The 15846-nt window shown below is 37.2% G+C and overlaps 3 protein-coding genes across 3 annotated transcripts; 1 reads left to right on the forward strand and 2 right to left on the reverse strand.

Moving 5' to 3' along the window:
• Positions 1-2202: 2202 nt before the first annotated feature.
• dhps (deoxyhypusine synthase) lies at positions 2203-8405 on the reverse strand. The gene is made up of 10 exons (XM_044101083.1): positions 8252-8405; positions 7598-7803; positions 6985-7149; positions 6772-6893; positions 6191-6287; positions 5966-6052; positions 5777-5882; positions 5589-5692; positions 5068-5193; positions 2203-4030 (listed from the first exon to the last, which is right to left on the reverse strand). The coding sequence occupies exons 2-10, from the start codon at positions 7790-7792 to the stop codon at positions 3935-3937; spliced, it is 1098 nt and encodes a 365-aa protein (XP_043957018.1). The 5' UTR covers positions 7793-7803; positions 8252-8405; the 3' UTR covers positions 2203-3934.
• A 1203-nt stretch (positions 8406-9608) lies between these two features.
• On the forward strand, positions 9609-10580 carry LOC122822430 (guanine nucleotide-binding protein G(I)/G(S)/G(O) subunit gamma-7-like). Its single transcript, XM_044101085.1, has 3 exons — positions 9609-9876; positions 10038-10228; positions 10460-10580. Exons 1-2 carry the CDS (start codon positions 9793-9795, stop codon positions 10161-10163), a joined length of 210 nt encoding a protein of 69 aa, XP_043957020.1. The 5' UTR covers positions 9609-9792; the 3' UTR covers positions 10164-10228; positions 10460-10580.
• Positions 10581-11422: 842 nt separating this feature from the next.
• On the reverse strand, positions 11423-15239 carry fbxw9 (F-box and WD repeat domain containing 9). The gene is made up of 7 exons (XM_044101084.1): positions 14697-15239; positions 14452-14605; positions 13105-14095; positions 12669-12817; positions 12376-12579; positions 12230-12295; positions 11423-11800 (listed from the first exon to the last, which is right to left on the reverse strand). The coding sequence occupies exons 1-7, from the start codon at positions 14807-14809 to the stop codon at positions 11726-11728; spliced, it is 1752 nt and encodes a 583-aa protein (XP_043957019.1). The 5' UTR covers positions 14810-15239; the 3' UTR covers positions 11423-11725.
• Positions 15240-15846: the final 607 nt, after the last annotated feature.

Here is a 15846-nt window from a genome sequence, read left to right on the forward strand (position 1 = left end):
TAGCCACAGGAAATATCCGTTGCCACTGTAACAAAGTCGCATATTGCAGAGGGAAATGTCTTGATCATTGTTACAAGATTATGTGGTTGGTTCTGCTGCATTCATAGAGGGAAATGTCTGAGCTCTACGTAGATACTGTTGCTCTCTGCCCGGCCAAATTAAAAATGCATGAGCAAGCACCGATTACATGCAGATGTTGCGATGCTCTTGTGTGACTCAAACATCCTGTACGTACGTTAACCAATACCTGAAGCAACCTTTGTAACAGAATAGATTTCAGCTGATAAAGTATCATTCATACTGGAGATACCTACAAGCAGTTCCTCCTGTTTAAACCTTGACATCTCCAGGGCCACATACGACGTAATAAATGAATAATTGAATAAATACACATAAATATGCATTCCATTGAGGCTTGATTACAATTACCTTTTCAAAAATAATAACCTTTAAGCAGAAATGTCTTGTCAAGCCCACATTTCCACTTATTTTTTTAGTAGTCTGGTGTCATATTCTAAACTTAAATGCTGTGATGTCATGAGCTGTAAGCAGAAAATCATGTCAATTACCAGAAATAAGGGCTTAAAATCATGAGTCTGTGTGTAAATAATCCCTGCAATGCGTTTCACTTAGTGAATCAAGTTACTGAAATAAATCAACTTTTCAATAATGCCGCCATTCATTAAATGGTTATGTATGTGTCAACTGAATTAAAATTGAAACATGTTCCACATGAGAAAATGTATGTGTAATCATTTGAATGTGGTGGTTTAAGGAAATGGTCATTTAATAAACACAGAAATCATCCATTGAAATGTGCAGTTACCATGCATTCAGAGGGAAATGTCTGAGCCCTACGTAGATAGGTAGGGCTCAGTTGTATAATTATAATAATAATTCTTATTATAATAATGTTATTATAAGATAATTATCTTATAAGATCATTATAATTCTAATCCAATTATTTCATATTATTGTCCTGCACTATTTAATGAATCTATTTTGTCTGTCAAGCTCTCCCATTGAAGTCAGTGATCAACACTGATTAATGTTGATTTAATCAGAGCTGAAGGTTTTGACAATGTGTATGAAATTTTTATCGGAATAAATTCATGACAGAAAGTGCCACAGGAAAGAGGAACTAGTTTAATAATAATAATCAAAAATGTATAAAATGAAAATTACTTAAACCTAACCAATTTAATAATGGTACATAGAAAGTTAAGCCAAAATTGTTTAAAGCCTATTTCAGATATATATTTAAAATATTTTCTTTCAACCAAAAAACATCATTTTTGAAAGAGAAAAAAAAAATTCTTCCTTTTTTTTCTTTTTTTATCTTTAGGAAATTGCCATTTCAAAAATTATTTGTACAGTTCTAAATAGCTGAAAAGAAAACCCTTCATTAGCATTACAGTAATCAATGCTCCTCACTTGCTGAAAAGTTTTTTTTTTTCTGAGGTTTAAGTTTTTGTGGTTGGAAGGCCTCCTCTCCAACACCATAATCATTAGCTCCCTCCACAGATTCTATACGGGATTGAAATCAAGTCTCTGGCTGGGCCACTCCAACTATTATCCATAATTAGAAGAAACATGTTGATAAAATAAAATATAAAAAAATAATATTAAGAAAAGGTTTCATATCTCAATCTTACAGGTTATGAATAATTTTTACTACCTGTAAGTTTTTATTTAACAAAATATGTATTTGTTGGATTGTGGTACCTTTGGGCTTCCACAAAGAAACAGCAGAGAACTGAGTTTTGTTATTCAGGAACGAAACATAAAATCAGGAAAACATGTCTTGATATTATTGGACAGGAAACATAATGAATCAACTATTTAATAAAAATCTTTTTGAAGCGTACAGCCTCAAGGTCTAATTATCTATACCCTGTAATTTTCTTTTTCCAGACTGAAGCAAAACTTTTATTACGCTGTATGTTTTAGCACAGACACCAAAGTTAAGGATGTTTTTGCACCAGACTACGTCGCATTCAGTATGCAATTGAAAATAACAGGAAATTTGAGTCACTTTTCAGTACGAAAGCTCGTCAGCATCTCATTCTTTGAATTTTCTGGTAGTTAATGCATTTCCTTCTTCATTATAGGAAATGAATCATTGTTGCTAAAAACAAGCAGTAACAATAACATCAGCAGAGGTCTAGTTCCATTTTACCGAGCAAGAACTGAGGACGATAGTTGGCACACAAAGTCTTTTAATAGCGATACCGCTACTTTGAAATTAGTCAGAATGAAACTACATATGATGCATCCCAATGGAGATGATGCCCAGAGTCTCACACAACATCTGTGGAGCATCCACTGATTGAAGAAAAAGATACAGAGTTAAATTATCAAAGCACACTCCTTTAAAGGTAAGCTCAGTTTATTTCAGCAAAACAAACAACATCCTACATACAGCTATGGAAAAAAAAAGAGGCCACTTAAAATGATCAGTTTCTCTAATTTTACTTTTTATAGATATATGTTTGAGTAAAATGAACACTGTTCTTTTATTCTATGAATTAGTGACATCATGTCTCCGAAATTCCAAGCAAAAATTTAGTATTTTATCTGCAAAAAATGACAAATGGTCAAAATGACAAAAAAGATGCAGTGCTTTCAGACCTCAAATAATGCAAAGAAAACAAGTTCACAACCATTTGGAAACAACAATACTAATGTTTTAACTCAGAAATCAATATTTGGTGGAATAACCAAGAGGTTTTCAATCGGGTTCAGTTCAATGGTCTCTTCATTTTTTCCAGAGCTGTACATCCATCTTAAAACAGCAAGGGTCTGCAGGGAGAGCCTTGAAAACATTTGGAATATTCAGAAGTAAATAGGGGAGACTAGTGTAATATCAGCTATATTTGAAATATTTGGTTTCAAAACAACCTTAGTTTGGTCATGTATCTGCATATATTTCAGGATGCTGTTCACCCTTTAAATCAATCAGAATGAGGGTAAACATAACTGTTTCAATAATATAACATTTCCAAAAAAACTTTGTCTCATCTCAATTTATCCCAGTCTCTTCTAAAGGAACGTAAGCAAAAAAAATAATAATAATAATTGCTTACTTTGAAATCTATTACTTGAAAAAATGGACAATAGTTGATTTTCAGTGCTACCAAGTTTTATATATCCATAACTTAAATGGCTAAATGTGTAAAATAACATCTTTGCATTGAAAATGTATATCTTTTTACCATGTTTAATTAACAGAATGAAAATACCCTTTTAATACCCCAAATGTAACAAACATACCATCTAAGACTTCGTCTTTATACACTATTCCCAAACCTAATCAAGTGCAACTCAGTGTCACATGATGGCATTTCCATGGATCCACACACAAATCAGAAACCAAACCAAAAATTTTAAAAAAATCAGGATTGATTAAAATCCAAAACTTTCAACAAAGACAAAATCAAATGTTTTCCTGATTTGTTAAATATACAGGAGCATCTTCTGAGCTTAAACATCGGCATTAAAATGATCTACCTGCTCATTAAAACTAAAAATCAATAAGGCCTGATCATTTATAGCAGCCATGCATTGAGCTGCAGCTACACTGACATGAGTTACGCTGCAACATGGTTAGTCACTCGCTGTGTCAGACACACACACAGCCTACAGCTAAACTCAAAAGCATTCTAGGAAATCTCTTTGGTACATGTGATAGCATTATACACATGTTATTTCAACTGTCTTAAAGGCAAAGAAGAAAAAAACATTCTAATTTACAAAACTAAAGAAGAGGGACAGCATTGAAATGAGACTGCCTCAAAATTTCATACGTATTCATATTAAGTGAAGTAGCAGATCTCAATATGATTCATGCTTTCATTTGGAGGGGGGGGAAAAAAAACTATGAGAATAAAACAAGATGCTGTCTTAACTGAACATTCAAGGTAGCATAATCGCTTTAATCTGCTTTCTGTCCCGCTGTCAGCTTGTCGGCATGTAGAGCGAAGGTCTCGGCCACGATTAGAGGGAAAACCAAAGAGGCGTCTGCATACACCTGAAAAGCAACAAGAGATCACAGAAACTATTTAATGAGACCACTGTTACTGTTTTACCCTGGCAAATTTGACTTTAATCACTCAAATAATGTGATTATTTGGAGGCAACAATGACATTTTGGAGTCCAAACTGGAATCTGTGAGAGAAGTTGATGGCAAGGAGGCTGTCCAACAACCTCAAAAACTTTCAGCTCATCAGCAACTGTAAGAAAGGCTTGATGGGTGTAATACTATTAAATATTTTTCCATTGTTATTGACGGGGGGTTTTTTTTCATTTAAAATAAAGGAGAGACAAACAAAATGTGAATAAAAATTCAACTATTACACCTTTAACATTTTTTTTTTCTTTGAATGAGTTGACTGTCTCATTTCCTTTCAGAAACAAACTTTTTCGTTCACTGAAAATAAATCTAAATCTACCAGGGTGTGAGAGATTTTAAGGCTTACTGTAGGACTGATTTAAAAAAAACAGCGTCAGTTCTTAGCACAAATAGTGATCCAACATCGCCACCTTAAGGCTGAAGCATGCCATTGCTAGAAACAATTACGTCCGATGATCCCATCTGATTAGGAGAAATGTGATAAAACAACGTTGTTGGTGTTCAGCAAATCAAGTCTAAATCACAGTCACTTTAATACGCCACGATGATTACACATTTCAAATAACATTCATAAAACATCACATCACCATGGTGTGTTGCGACTCTTAGTCACATGAGTCACTTTATAACTAAACTCATGTTCGTGGACTATGGGAAGAAGATGGAGTACCAAGAGAAAACAACACGCATCCATGCAGGGGGAACCTTCTTGCTGCAAAGCAATAACCACCCAAAGTCATACATTGGTAGAATTTCTTTATAAAAACCTAAAAGGAGGGAGAGAGAAATAGAAAATGTGCTAAACGGGGCAATCCCGAAAGAAAACTTGTCAGAAGCTGCAAAAGACCTGGAGATTTATCTTTCAGCAGAACAACGGCTTCAAACATGAAGCCAGAGCTACAAAGAAAAACTAAACTGACATCAGGATCTATACCTTAACAGGTTTGGCGTCTGTCCTGATCTTTCCCCAGGATACGGCCTCGTCAGGTCGGGCCCCAGAGTCCGAACCGTCAAATTCCTGACCAGTGTTCACATACACAGCGTAGTCAGCGCCGTTTCTCTGGAAGAACAGGGATAGGAAAAGATTTTTTACAAGTTTGCTCTCTAGGAATAAACATTACTCTAAGATAGCTTTTTGAAAATAATGGATACATTTAGATAATCTTTTTAAAAAAGTCACATAGTTCAAATAAAGATGTAACAAAGACCTGATGGAAGAAAGATGAAACAGATTCCCATTAGAAATGTTCTGACCAACATTCAGCTTCCCGCAAACCACAAAATTATGTAGTATGACATAAAAATATTCTGACAGCACTTGAATTTCAATCAGTCGGAGCCACAAAAGAGATCTTACGGCGCTACTAATCCACTACTTCTAATAGGTTGGATCAACAGAAGGATATGTTTTTGTGCAAAACGGTTTACAAAGAAGATCACAGAAGGGTTATTTACCATGAGGTTAGCATTGGCTATATGATGTTTCACCAACCCTCCTCCCAGGATGATCATTCCCGTTTTCTTGGCAAAAATCGCCAAGCCATTCAGCTTTCGTATGTCTGAAACAAACACCAAACTCATGGTCTGAACATCTGGGACTACTAAAGTGGAACTGCTCTGTTAAAAGCGCTGCTGCGTTTTACCTTCTACGATGTCCAAAACCAAGCCGGGGTTTTTAAACGAGTGGAAGTAGATCATGTCGCCCAGAGAACCATCAGTGAGTGCAGGACTGAACACTGGGATGTTATTCTGAAACACAAAAATGTACTTTTAGCAATCCGGAATAATACAAGACGAGGTTTCATGCATCACTTCACATTTTAGGGAGAAACCTTGTATGCCCAGTAGCAGACAGAGTCAGTGTTGTTTATCTCCTTGCCGAGCCGATGGATCATTTTAGAGGGAGTCCACCGGATTCCCTGAAACAAACAAACTTGCTGTTTGATTTAAAGTGCTAAATATTGTGAAATGAGCTTTCACATGTCGAAAAGCAGCTTCATGACTAATGCATGTCTTAGTATCAACAGATTGAATTTGCGTCAAAGTCAGTCGCTCACCTCTGTGTTTTGCTCCAGTAACATTTGATCCAGAATGGGCATCAGCCAGTTTTCAAACTTGCAGTAGTTATCGTTGGGCACCAGAAGGTTTCCTATCCTACACTCAGAGAAGACAGATCAGAGACAATGGGTGAACACAAATAATTGAATCTATTCTATAACTTAACTTAATCTGGTTTTATAAACATAACATCACCATGTTTATTTGTTGATTTTAAGCAAAATGAAAACCGGTTGGAAAGCTTAAAACAAAAACATTATTGAAAAACAGTGCATGCATACTGTTATATCTTAACAGGTAACATGAGAAAAAAGTTACACTGAAAGTTCATCTGAAAATGTAGCACTTCCTCCATCTCTGCTGTAATTGAGCTTTGCTCTCTTATCTCCACCCCCCTTCCTTCTGACCACTTCTTCACAGTCATTTCCAGGAAATTTCGATCCACACTGAAACATTTTTATTCTTTGTGCATGCCTCTTTTACAGAGTTATTAGAAGATGCAAAACGTTTAGTTTAGTTTGATCTTCCTTTGCTTCACTTTAAAAGCAGGAACCCTGTTTATCTAGATTCAAACACCGACCTGTTGATGCCTCTCAGACGCAGCTCTTTGCCCGACAGACTGAAGTCTCCCAAGTAAGTATGAGCCAGGCACTTAATGAAATCCTCCTCAATGCCTCCAGCTGTGGTGACAATCACATCCACCTAAAAACAAGGCAACCGGTAGAGATAAGCCGCTACAGTCGCATCAAATGGTTTCATTATTTTAGGCAACTATAAATGAACATGTTTGTACCATTTTATGCTCTGCCAGGTAGCGGATGCTCTCTCTCACTCCAGAGCTGATGATGTTGGAGGTGTATCCCAGGAAGATGGTACAGCCGGACTTGCGGGAGGATTCGCAGGACGCTTCAGTCTCATTTTCTCCGTCTACTTCAACCGGTTCCAGACGTTTCTCAATCTGTGATAAACTGTTGGTTAGCAGCAGTTGAACACTCCAGAGCTGCAACGTTTTATTTAGTTAAGTTTGTTAGACATCAGATAAAAGTCTATAAACCAAGGTTCTTTTTCCCTGCTTTCTGTTATGTTAACAATACACCAATCAGTTCGGCCATTTATCCATCATTTATTTTTTGAAAATGCATCAAAACAAAGAAACTTACTAAATATGTGGTCTAAAAATGCATCACTAACAACATTCAATCTGGTGCCCCCTCTATGAGTTTAATAGAAATCAAATATAATAGTGTTTGAATTCCTTTTTGTTGTTGTTGTTGTTGTTGGATTGAAAGCTATTACCTTTATCATAGTCCAAAGTGAAATTTGAGGGAATTAAACGAAATCTGAATCAGCAGGTCAGACCTCAAAGAAAACCAGATTTATCTGTTTGGACTAGAAAAATCTCTCACCATCCGGTTGATCTCCTGGATGGCCAGACCCAAGCTACTGGCCTGAAAGCCTGTCGTCAGGTATGTCTTCAGCAACGCTTTGAGATCAACCCCCTGGTTGAAGTCGTAGCCTCGGATTTTTGGCATATCTTCCGGGAGTTCAGCGCTAGGCCTCAGAACTGCCTCCTTGGCAATAGAAGGGGCATGGTCCGCCATTTTTCCTGTTACTAAAAATTTTATATAAAATTTTATATAAAAATGTATATAAACAGAGGGAAAAATATATGTATATATTAATTATGCATCCAAATGCAGAGACTATCTGGGAGAAATAAACAAATCCAGTGAAATGTGAACAGGAGTCTGGTCAGCAGCTCAAGCTGATAGTTGCTCTTTAAAATGTACAATTAAACATGTAGTATCATGAAAATTTTGGGATTTAATTTTAAAAAATGTTGTCATAAACTCAATGGAGGACCAAAGATTAATACGTAAATGCATACACACATACATACATACATACATACATACAAATACGTACATATTCAAAATAGCGCACAGAATGACATGTCAACACTTGAATGGAATGTTAAATCCATGTGGTTTGACATTAGCAGTAGCTAAACCAGTAGCTGCTCGCTCTTCTGATTTTGAATATAAAGAAAAGAAACATACCTCTTCTTTACAAGATGTTATTTGATGACAGAGTGAATATTTCACTTCTATCACAGCACCTAATAGTAAATATATTACAGTTTTGTAGACCTGTACGCATAGCACAAACTAGGTTAAAAAAAAAAACCCGTTACGGAAAACGCGAGTGGACAAACTTGATAAAGCGCACACACTTAGGTGAAAGAAATGTGGGAAGGTATTTTGGGAGAAAAAGTATGTATGGCTTGTAATTGAGAAGTTAAAGTGTAGAGAAAAATCCTTGAGGAGTTTTGTGACTGTATTATTTCTTTTTTTCTTCCGTTTTTCATAAATACAAAACGAAAGATACATCTCTTTATATTACGGTACTAGACACAAATTGTATTCTTTGAGTCACACTTAAAAAAATCTTACACTTTAAAAAAGTATTTTTGCCCCAAATCTTTGATGCATAATTAAAGAGAAAACTCACCATGAACTTGGAGCGTGACAAATGGTGTAAAAGTCAAGCGTGCGATTTAGCTTGTAAAACAGGGTTTATGACTCGCATCAACACTTTCATTAACTACCTTTTGTATGTGTGGGGAAAACTTTTAAAAAATGTGTTTGTGCGGAAATATTAATACAGGTGTTTGTATTAGCCTTGCTCCAATTGTACTGGACAGAATGGAGCAAAGAAAAAAAATGTGAGAGCAGGACTTTTTGTATTTGTGACATGTAGGATTGAATCTGTGACTCGTATCTCGTATTCATAAAAAACTGAAAAAACTCTAAAGTAGAAAAAAAAACTCTTCAAAGACTTTTCTCTACAACTTTAACTTCTTAGTTACAAGCCACAAATAATTTTGCAACAAAAATACCTTCATAGAAATGTCCCTTTAGACACCACCAGAGGGTGCTGTTCATCACATTTACTCGAAAGCATATTTTAATTTCAGTTTTGCTTACAATTTACACTTCAGTTATGAGCTTTTTATCAACAGAATAGAATATCCAAAAATGGCATTTGTGTAAATATGTAGTACCTTGCAATCGCAATCAATTTAAACTTGTTCACATTTTGTTCCTTTTCAAGAATAATTTTTGTGTGTTTTATTTGGATTCCATGACAGACTAACACAAAGCAGTGCTTAACTGTGGAGTGGAAGGGAAACTATTCATGGTTTTCAAATTTCCTTTCAAAAGTAAAAATGTGAAAAGCGTGGCATGGATTTATATTTTGTCCCCTGTATCAATAGATCTTGGAGCCAGTTTTCGTTAACATTACTTCTCCAACTCTTTTTGGCTCTCTCTCCACCAGCATGAAGTCGTCATCATCAGCTGTGAAGTGTTGTGTGATGTTTGTGACATTTTCTAAAAAGGTTTGTGTGACCTTTTATATCACAGAGGCTTTGAACTCCTCACATCAGCGAATAAAAGAACGCACACGGGTCAAAATGCAAAGCCAGGAGCCCATCTGAGCGGACTTTGCCACACTACCTGGACAGACTTTTGCATCAAGTTAAAATATTACTCTAAATCATTTCTTTATAGGACATTGTGTTTTGGCAATATCAGGAAAGATGTGCAGCAGCAGCAACAGCATCATCCAGGCCCAAAAACTGGTGGATCAACTCCAAATTGAAGCAGGCATGGAAAGATTCAAGGTATGTGTGAATTCAAATATTAATACACATCTACAATTATTGCAGTGTGAATTTTAACCATTCCAAAGCATTTGGTGATTAAATAAGAATATGCTTTAAAGAAATCCACATTATTTTTCCAGATTTGTTCATATTTGAACTTCTGTCTGTTGTCTGAGCAGATCTCCCTCACAGCAGCGGATTTAGTCCAATATTGTCAGGAACACAGACGCAGCGATCCTCTGCTAACCGGCATATCGGCTTCGTCCAACCCTTTCAAAGATAAGAAGACCTGTGTACTACTCTGACACCAGAAGATCCATGCCACAAGACAGAAAACCTAGACTGGGAGCTCCAAAGGATTAGTTTAGACCAGGGGTGTCAAGCTCCAGTCCTCAAGGGCCGGTGTCCTGCAGTTTTTAGATGTGCCACAGGTACAAAACACTGGAATGAAATGGCTTAATTACCTCCTCCTCCTGTAGACCAGTTCTCCACAACCTTGCTAATGACCTAATTCTATTCAGGTGTGGTGCAGCAGAGGCACATCTAAAAGTTGCAGGACAGCGGCCCTTGAGGACTGCAGTTTGACACCCCTGGTTTAGACCTTTATATTTTGCCCGTCATGTGTTTATGCCTCATCAGCAAAAATACATAGAATTTCTGACACAGAATTTTCAGGACTTTCGATGGAAAAGTTAGTTTCGCAGACTCATAAACAAAAGAACAGAAGTACTTTTATTGTGCATTGTAGTTTAATTTGTTAATGCATAAATACAATAAACAATTAAATATTTGTGGTTTCTTTGAGGTTTGAACATAGAATTAATAAAAATTACAAGATATAAATTACACAATAGTAAAAAGGACCAAAACAACAGAAACATTCCTGAATTAAATCTATCATATGACAAATAAGAGTGCAAGACAAAATGACTTGGAAATGAATCAGGACTCCATCAACACTGAACATCCGGTTTTCAAAAAAAAAAGTTCAGTCTGAACCTTAAAAGAAAGTAAAAGGAACAGTTTGTTTATCTGGCAGTGTGACTAAAGGTTACTAAAGCTTTGTTGTTTTAAACAGACAGAGCAGGTTTACACTCCCTGCCAAACAGCAGTAACTTTCTATTGTATTAGATTAGAGTAGCTTGCTTGGTATTTGCAAGTGTATGGTACCACACATTTGTGACATACACTGTCAGTGTAATCTCACTTCACATATAAGTTTATTGGATTTTCATATGGAAATATTCCTTCCTTAAGATAATATCCAGGGATGCATTTATCTTTTCACCAATAAATACAAACAGACAAAAAAAAAAAAAACAGAAACATGTTAATAAAGCTCAGATTTCTACTGCAGGATTTCATAAAGTACAAGAAGGTTTAAAGGCTTGACCTGAAGGGAAAAAAAAACTTGCTAATTTTGCTGTGTGTGTTTGTGTGTGTGTGTGCTTGTGTATCTGGGTCCATAGAAACACAAGAGGCTGAAGAACTGAATCGATTAGGTAGGACACACTTTGACAGGAATGCAGACAGAGTGGTTTAAAGTCCATGTCCAAATCTGTCAAAAGTTGCATAAGGTTTATTGACAAAGCAAAGCAAAATATACAGTTTTTTTCTTGAGTCCATTGTTTAAAATGTACTCTTTGAAATCCTTCAGTGAAAATGCACTTTATTATCCTGCTTTCTTTCTATTGTCAGTGTATATTTATTAGTAAGTAATAAAAACTCCCTCATCTAAAGAGCCTCTTTTTTTTTTTTTTTTTTTTTTTTTTACCATTTATCCATAAATTTCACAATGCAGACAGAACGATATGGCCATCAAGTGCACATTTTGCATGAAACTTTTTTCAAAACCTCCAGTGGCATTTTATTTCCTGGGTCTCCAGATATTCACAGTGTCATCGCCGGTGGACACAGCAACGATTCCAGCCTCCACACTCAGCTGACATTAGAAGGAAACGGTAGGAGAGACAGAAACAGATGAAATAATAATAAAAGGATTAGGTCATCACTTTAACTCTTAAAAAACAATAATATGCTCATTTTATTTAAAGTAGGAACTAAATATAAAGTTAGATATTTAACTTCACCATATAAAAAGACACATTTAACCACTGGTGTTACAGGATCAGATGTCATAATGTTGTCTAAAGATACAACAATATTCTTCCTGTAATTCTTAAATTTAACTAACAGAAATTGTTTTTGTAATCCTCATAGACTCAACAGTGCAGCATTTTAGTCTCATTTAATGTGCATAAAAAAGGTGAGTCTTTTTATAAGTAGAACGCAAATAACTAGTTTCAGCTGTATATACACAAAAGTTTGGTTACTGTCATTAAACATGGATATTTTAATTTATAGAACTGACCCCATGGACTACACCGGCATGACACAGTGTACATAAAGTCCTTGGTGGTCCACTTGGGATATGGATCTGTAAAACACGGGTGGTTACAAAACAGGACTGTACTGGGTCAAGAAGTCAAAACAACACAACTTCTCACTGAAACCCACCTTGACAGTTTTATCGGTAGAGCAGGTGTAGAGGCATCCTGCAGACTTGTGGATGCCAGTAACCAGAGCCGTATGTCCCACATCAAACCTGGACAGGAGCTTTAAGGTGCCGGTCTGCATGGAGAAGGAGTGCAGCATGCCTTTCTTGTCTCCAGCCCAAACCTCACAGCCACTGTAGCTCATGGAGGATAAATAGGAGCCCAGCTGCAATCAGAAACATTGACACTATCAGTCTTAAATCTGGATGCACAAGAGCAAAAATAAATGCTACAGGCAGAAATATCTATCTCCACCTTAATTTTCTTTAAAGCTTTCATTGCCCTGCAGTCATAGACTGCCACAGTGCAGTCTTCGCTCCCTGAGACGATGTAGGTGTCGTCAGCAGCCAGACACATTACAGCATTACCATGGAGATGGACACTTTTAATCAGTGGTTCAGCAGCTGGAAAACAATAACTTCGTTAGGCCATGCTGTCATTTGTATGTTTAAAAATTTTGAAAAAATTCAGATTTACTTTAAGAGCAGGAGTAAATGTCAGTGAACGGACTATACAGCAAAACTAACTAACCCAATTCATGAATTAATTTTTAAAACCTCACTGTTTTCTATAGGCACTTTATAAAGACGACCAACACTAAAAACATTTTGTTGAAGAGGAAGGAAAGAAAAACTGGATTTACGTGCTACAAATACTTTCACAAGGAACTCTATGTGTTAAGTGTTCTTACCTCTCGTGTCATACATGTTGATCCTCTTGTTAAACGTCCCGGCCAGTAAAACATCGTTCTGACAGGATAGGCAGAGAACAGCTGACCCGGTCCTGATCAGGCCTCTATTGGTGCCGCCTGCCTGTAAGTCCCACAGCCTCACTGTGCTATCAAAGCTCCCTGAGGCCAGAAGAGGACCCTTGGATGCCAGGCACCAGACCCAGCCCTGATGGGACGTGAAGTCACCTTTCCTTACCAGGGTGTGCAGTAGTGTACCGTTAGAGCCTTCCTCCAGGTCCCAAAGTTTGACATCATAGTCTCGTGACCCTGTGGCACAAACTGCTCCCTTTCCTCCAAGGAGGAGCACTGTGTTGACCAGGGCAATGTGACTTGAGGGTAGTGTAATGCACTCCAATGCCGGGGGAGGACTAGGACTTCTGGAAGGTTGGTGTTGGACCATTTCCACTCTTCCCCTGTCGTTGAGATGTCTTGGGTAGGCAAATTCGTTTTGGTCACGATGAGCTGCGTCTGGCCCCACATCGGCATTGAGCTCCATCCTTCCATCTTCAATCAGTGCAGCTGCATCAACCTCCAGCCTGCCTTCCAATCCCTCTCTCAACTGTTCCATCTGGTCCCCGTCTAAAACTGGCTGTATTTCACCATTCTCCACTTCCATTACTACTTCTATACCTTCATCAGCACCATAAGCAACCTCCTGTGCTGCCACTCCCACCCTAACCACCCCCTCTGCTCCTTCATTTTCATGTCCTTCAGCAACCTGTCCTCTCTCCTCCAGCCTCACTCGATCCATTTCCTCCTCTGAATGTTTGGCCACACGTTGCACTTCACCTGCCCAGAAGGTAATGAGCTGCTCCATCTCCAGGCAAGAAGTGGGCCAGTCAAAATCATCCCTCGGCCCAACTGGAAACCTCACTCTTGATCCAATTAGTCTCTGTGCCCGTAGCTGCCAAGCTGTGGTGTCTTCACCTACAGTACTCAAAGTGCGACAAACCTGAAACAAGGTAAAAGATGAGAAATCTTCTTGCAGAAGTGGTTATTACCATTTTTTTTTTTATTTTGTCTAATATTACATCTTCAAACTCCAGTGTATTTTATTGGCATTTCAAATAGTAGACCAAAACAAAACGCTACATGAAATAAAGCCTTCACTGTTATTTGGCTCATGTGTTGGATAATGAATGTTTGAAACATCAATTCCAGATTTAAATTTGAAAAAGAAAAACTACTTCCACTTTTCAGCTACACACTGCTTTGTTTCTCCGCATAAATTCTGACAAAATACACTGAAGTTTTTCTATGAAATGTTCAAAGGTAATTCTGACAAATTTTCAGGCTTGTCCATCCTACCTTTGGCAGCACATTGATCAAACAATGTGCAGGAAGGTATGAAGCTATGTGAGTTAGGATCTCCCATGGTAATAACAACAAGTCACTTGATTCAGCAGAAGCAGATGGTGAGGGACTTGGTCCTGCTGATGGTGAGCTAAGAGGAGGGGAAAGACTGAAAGGAATACGCAGAAAAAAAAGAGTCATAACTCATCTTCATCTCGACAAACAAGAAGTAATAGATCGATGGGAAAAGATGGCTTTACCCCTGGAGCTCCATGTTGGAACGGTCAGTACATGGAGATTTCCGCTGCTCCAGTCCATCCGGAACTCCTTTCCCTGATTCTGTTTCATGTAGGTTAACTCTAACCTCAGACATTTCTCTTTTTCCTAAAATGACTACTAACTCAACAGCTGTAAGCAACCATCTCTCTTAACTTATTATGCTGATTCATTAACTTAAAAAAACGTCCCAAGGTTTCCTAATATGACAGTTACATCTGATATTTTGATTAAACAGTAACTATCTTGTTTAAAAATCCCTATTTTTTTAACAGCTTTACATACACTTTGCTAGGTTCAAGGTGAAGTTGCCGTCTCCGGGTGCGAGTCTTTACAAATGTGTGTTACCTCTAAATAACTCATCCGAGAAGGAATCTGACAAGTGATAATCAAAACACAACCCAAAACAGTCTACCTTAGTGCTGTTGGCAAAAATCCAAAGTTCGAAATACAACTTCCGGTGCATACGGATGACGTGATTAACCGCAAAAATGTTATTTTGAGTTTTCACTTCGGAGAAATTCGTTGTTTTTCAGTTCTAAATTATTTTATGTTCACTAGAGTTTCCTTTGGATGTTTTCTTTTCAAGTAACCTGAGTGTTAAGTTATTATCGTTGCCGCACCCTGATTTTGCAGTGGGTTTAAACCTACGTCATTGCGCGACGTTGTGGTAAACTCTCTTTTAAGTGGCAAAACGTTCGTGTCGGCTTCCATCATTATTTTTCAGTGTTACCTTTGCTATTTTAGTCGTTTGGTCAAAGCAGAAATATGTATTCTTATGTGATTTATTTTTATGCAAATCAAAAATAACTCAAAGTCCGCAACCATCTTTTCTCCGACTTTTCTTATTGCCACTCAGTGGGTGCGGCCTTAAAGAAGCTTACCCGAAAAAAAACCCCAAAAAACATGAGCCCATTTTATTTAGGACTTAAATATAATTAAGCATTAATATTATTCAACTGAAGATTGGAGCATATTAACTATTGACAGCTATCCCGATGTTGTCATATTAGTGCTTGGTTCTTCACGTCGTTTATTATGCACTAATTTACATCTTTTTTTTCTCTGATCCACAATCAAGTATAACTTTAAACTGCCTAGCAGTTATGACCAGACTTTAAAATTGAATTTCAA

This window comes from Gambusia affinis, linkage group LG19, assembly GCF_019740435.1.
Source record: "Gambusia affinis linkage group LG19, SWU_Gaff_1.0, whole genome shotgun sequence".
NCBI lineage: Eukaryota > Metazoa > Chordata > Actinopteri > Cyprinodontiformes > Poeciliidae > Gambusia > Gambusia affinis.